The sequence below is a fragment of the Camelina sativa genome, chromosome 3 (assembly GCF_000633955.1).
Source record: "Camelina sativa cultivar DH55 chromosome 3, Cs, whole genome shotgun sequence".
Taxonomy (NCBI): domain Eukaryota; kingdom Viridiplantae; phylum Streptophyta; class Magnoliopsida; order Brassicales; family Brassicaceae; genus Camelina; species Camelina sativa.
This window is the reverse complement of record NC_025687.1, coordinates 25,265,120-25,269,583: the sequence shown is the minus strand read 5'-3', so window position 1 is coordinate 25,269,583 and position 4,464 is coordinate 25,265,120. Positions and strand designations below refer to the sequence as shown.

Here is a 4,464-nt window from a genome sequence, read left to right as displayed (position 1 = left end):
ACCTTAACATCGAGGCAAGCATCGTTGACCATGTTCTTTAACTGGGGAATGATACCCGCACTTCTCAATTTCACATGCCGATCATATGCACCGGGACTTGAAGGACTAATGAGGTTTATAATAGTCCAGACTGTTGCTGACCGTAACTGGCTCTCATCACTCTGCAAAAACTTCAGCATGAAATTCTCTGATCCAGTGGCTTGAGGAAACAGCTGCTGCATAACTGCTTCTTTATGTAACTCAGTCCCACTCGCTACATTCGTGAGCACATACATTCCCTGGAGGATAGAAAAACATTTTTCATCAGAGATTTTGTTAATCTATTGATATGGTTTACTTTTTTTTTTTTTGCATTTTCGTCACCTGTATTGCCATATGAGCTTGTGGACCTTTCCTCAATTGCCTCCCAACAGTATCTAAGATAAGACCATCTTCATCAAATACAAACTCGATTGAGCTGATACATCCGTCAACAAGATTACGGAGGAGGGCCAAAGCTTGCTCTTGCACTGGAGGCTCAGGATCTGAGAGCAATGAGTTTATTTTGTTATTCCACATAAGAAATTTCATAAAGATTAATCATATGATTATGGTTTGATGAATTTACCACTAATGAGGCAAGCAAATCCTTGAGCATTGACGTCTGAAATAAAGAGTTCTTTACGTTTATTGTCGGCAAGGAACATGAGGTTCCTTAAAGCACGTAAAGCGCTACACCGAGCATCTGGATCCATTGATTTTGACAACTCAATAAGCTGTTTTATCCCTCCGAACTCTATAAATGATGACTTTGGTGATGAAAAATCCAATACTATATTGCTCAGAGCACCAAGAACTGCAACCTGGTCCACAATATACAGGTACATACATTCAATTAGGTTGTGCCGTTTCCTTCTAAAGAAAAAAACTAAGAAATGCGGCATCTTATGTGACACAGTACCTGGACAGACGAAGATGGATCATGCAATAACTGAACCAAAGGAAGCATAACATGATCGCTGTTGAATCTTCCTGCACTCAAATTCTAAATGACATGTGTCAGGGGCCTTACCACTTAATACAAAGGCAGCTGAAATACTAAAACATCCAGAATGTATAATGTTAACTAACCTTGACTGATCGAGAAGCGTTTCTTAAGCAAATGCACGCAGCAGCTCTTACATCAGCATCTTTGTGTCTTAATGCATTAATCAGCAGGTCTAACACCTAGTAGAAGGAAATAAAGACAAACCAATTTAGCATACACTCAAGAAGAAAAGATACTAAACAAATCAGATACACAATCAGAAAACGGCTTGTTGAAACACACCTGCAATGACACGAAGCTACACCTGCAATCCTCAAGCTTTGAGCACAATTCAGCTAGAGACAAAAACAAACCCTGAAGACGTTTAGGCTGGAGCTCACTATCTGTCTTCAAGATGTCAACAATATTCTTGATTGCATTGGCCTCGTAAGCTAACTTTTGTAAATCCTCTTTTCCCGCAATAAGACAAGATAAACCCAAAGCAGCATCATCTCCAGATTGACCAGGGTCGTTGAGCAGCTCAAGCAGAGTAGTTATCAATCCCGATTTGGTTCCCATGTTTACAAAATAAGACGGAGAAGTGTTGTATATAACAACTAAGCAGAGACAAGAAAGCAGCCTCGTTCTCGGATACCTATCCTTTGTTAACTCAGTTACAGAATTCAAATATCTCCCAGACTCAAGTCCAACAAAATCCGAAACAGCTTCAGGGTTGTTCTTCAAAACCGTGGCTAAAGATTCAAGACAAGCTTCTCTTTGGCTTAAAGAACCATCAAGAAGTATAACAAGCTTCTCCAAGACACCAGCTTCGCAGAGAACACGCTGCTCTACACTTGTTCCACAAGCATGAGCAATGATGCTCGCACCAAGTCCACTAACATTCTCATTCTCGCTGTTCAACAAGGAGAATAGAAACTCCATGTTTTTCTCTTGAAGAAAATCATACTTTGGAGCTTGATTAGATTGAAATATCATTCTGAGCGAACGAGCCCCCGCATCTACAACCTAAAGAAATGATCAACAAAAACGAAACGGAAACAATAAGGAACCGATTCACATAATTCAAAGATGTTAGGATCAACAAAGTTTCCAAAGGCCAATGCTTTTTTACTTTCTCAGATGCAGACAATTCAAAAAGGTGAAAACTTTAAACTCCTAAACTAGAAAGATTACAGAACAAATCTAAATCGTTCAAGCTTCTTGACAAGACCATTTCCCAATCTAGACTTTAACAGAAAAAAAAAAAAGGTCAAATAAATGTTTGAAAAGATTTAACCTTTTCGTCAGGATTAGTGAGAAGACGAAGAAGACGAGGGAAAACACCGGCATCAAGAACAGCTTGAACTCCGGCTTCAAACCCACAAGCGAAACTCCCAAGCGCCGCCGCAGATTGGACAAGGATGTTGTTGCATTTCTCCGAATCATCTGCATCAGCGAGAGCAGAAGCTATGGCGGGAACAGCTCCGATTTTGAGGAAAGAGAGCTTCTTTGTACGGTTTCCGATAATCTGGTTTTTGACCTCACGAAGGGCCTTTAGCTTGACTTCAGGGTCAGATGAAGCCAGACGAGAGAATACATCGGCTTGACGATTATTATTACCGGATGCGGATGCGGATGTGGATGAGGAAGAAGCGGCGGAGGTTGTGGTGGTAGGCATGGCGGAGATTTAGTTTCTCCGGCAAATCGGAAAAAAGAAAAGGCTAATTGAGATTGGAAAAGAAAGGCAGAGGAGTTCCGTAAAGGTTTCAACTTTTTTTTTTTTTTTTTTTTTTTTTTTTTAATAAAGATTGGGTTTTCATTTTTTGTTTTTAAACTAATAATTGAGAATAGCTATGAACCAATCATGTTAGAGAATAGATTGTTCTAAACATAGGTCCTATTTATTATTGTTTTTTCTTCTATTATTTGGGAATTAAAAAGAAATTTACATTTTAATTAATTTTGTTTAAGATTTGTTTATGTAATATTTAATATTTATATATTATGAAATTTTATCAGTCTAGTTAATAAATAAGTAATATGAATAAAACTACTACTGTTTTCATAAATCTGATTTGTACAAATGGTATTTGCTATGAAACAAAAATTAAGAAAATTTGTAAACTCCAATCTAAAATAGAAGTAAAAAAAATAGGAAGGTAATTCAAATATTTTATATTCAAAATCGACACCGGAAGTTCGGTAAATATGATTTTCAGGAACGTCCTAGCACAAATGGAGATCGGAGAGAGTAACGTCAAGCCATAATGCCATTCTTTGACCGGTTTCGACGGGGATCATATCATGTCAGTCGGCACCATCGATCTGCCAATTTTCGTGGGAAGCATGATCATGTATTTCAGGTTTGCCGTCATCGACAAGCCTACTATCTACAACGTAATCCTTGGGACCCCGTGGATCCATAAGATGAAAGCAGTACCATCGACGCGTCAAATTCCCAACCCCGAAAGGTATATATACGCTGCGCGGAAACCAACAGAGTGCAAGAGCCTGCTTCCTGATCGAGCACATGATTCGCACAGGAAAGAAGTTATAGCAATCAAAGCAGCGGGTCGGCGACGACAGCTCGTCACCGACCGACGGAAAGCCGACCCCAATTCAGCAGGGCGTCGCTTCGACAGAAGAAATATGTTTGGACGACAATGACAAGAAATGGTGTGTGAACATCGGAACAGAGATAACCTCGGTCATGCGAAGCGAGCTAATCCTTTTTTTCAAAACAAATATGTCAATATTCGCATGGATTGTAACTGGCATGAAAAGAATCGACCCAACCGTCACAACTCACGAACTCAATGCCGATCCAACACACAAACCAGTCAAGCAAAAACGACGCAAGTTAGGACCCAAAAGATCGCAAGCCGTAAACGACGAAGTGGACAAACTCCTTAGCGATGGATCCATCGTCGAAGTAAAATATCCTGACTGGTTGGTCAATCCAGTAGTCGTCAAAAAGAAGAACGGGAAATGGCGAGTCTGCGTGGATTTTACCGACCTAAACAAAGCTTGCCCAAAGGATAGTTTCCCCTTGCCACGAATCGATCAACTCGTCGAAGCAACCGCAGGAAACGAGCTGCTGACCTTCATGGACGCCTTTTCCGGGTACAATCAGATATTAATGCACAAAGACGACCGGGAAAAAACGTCGTTCATCACAAACAGGGGGACATACTGCTACAAAGTCATGCTTTTCGGCTTAAAAAACGCGGGGGCAACTTACCAACGACTGGTCAATAAAATGTTCGCTGAAAAACTCGGCAGGACGATGGAAGTTTATATAGACGACATGCTTGTCAAGTCACAGCGGGCAAATGATCATATCACTCATTTACGACAATGTTTCGACGTCTTAAACAAGTACGGAATGAAGCTAAACCCAGCCAAGTGCACTTTCGCAGTCAAATCGGGAGAATTCCTCGGCTACTTGGTGACCCGGC

The 4,464-nt window shown here is 40.5% G+C and overlaps 1 protein-coding gene across 1 annotated transcript in view; it reads right to left on the bottom strand.

The window, feature by feature from the left end:
* LOC109124419 (armadillo repeat-containing protein 8-like) overlaps positions 1 to 2,800 on the bottom strand; it is a 4,861-nt gene extending 2,061 nt beyond the window's left edge. Inside the window, exons 1-7 of the mRNA XM_010502407.1 lie at positions 2,304 to 2,800; positions 1,310 to 2,032; positions 1,111 to 1,206; positions 941 to 1,024; positions 608 to 842; positions 364 to 524; positions 3 to 278 (exon numbers count right to left, since the gene is read on the bottom strand). Coding sequence (XP_010500709.1) covers positions 3 to 278; positions 364 to 524; positions 608 to 842; positions 941 to 1,024; positions 1,111 to 1,206; positions 1,310 to 2,032; positions 2,304 to 2,684 — 1,956 coding nt within the window. The 5' untranslated portion in view covers positions 2,685 to 2,800. The remainder of the gene's footprint in view (positions 1 to 2; positions 279 to 363; positions 525 to 607; positions 843 to 940; positions 1,025 to 1,110; positions 1,207 to 1,309; positions 2,033 to 2,303) is intronic.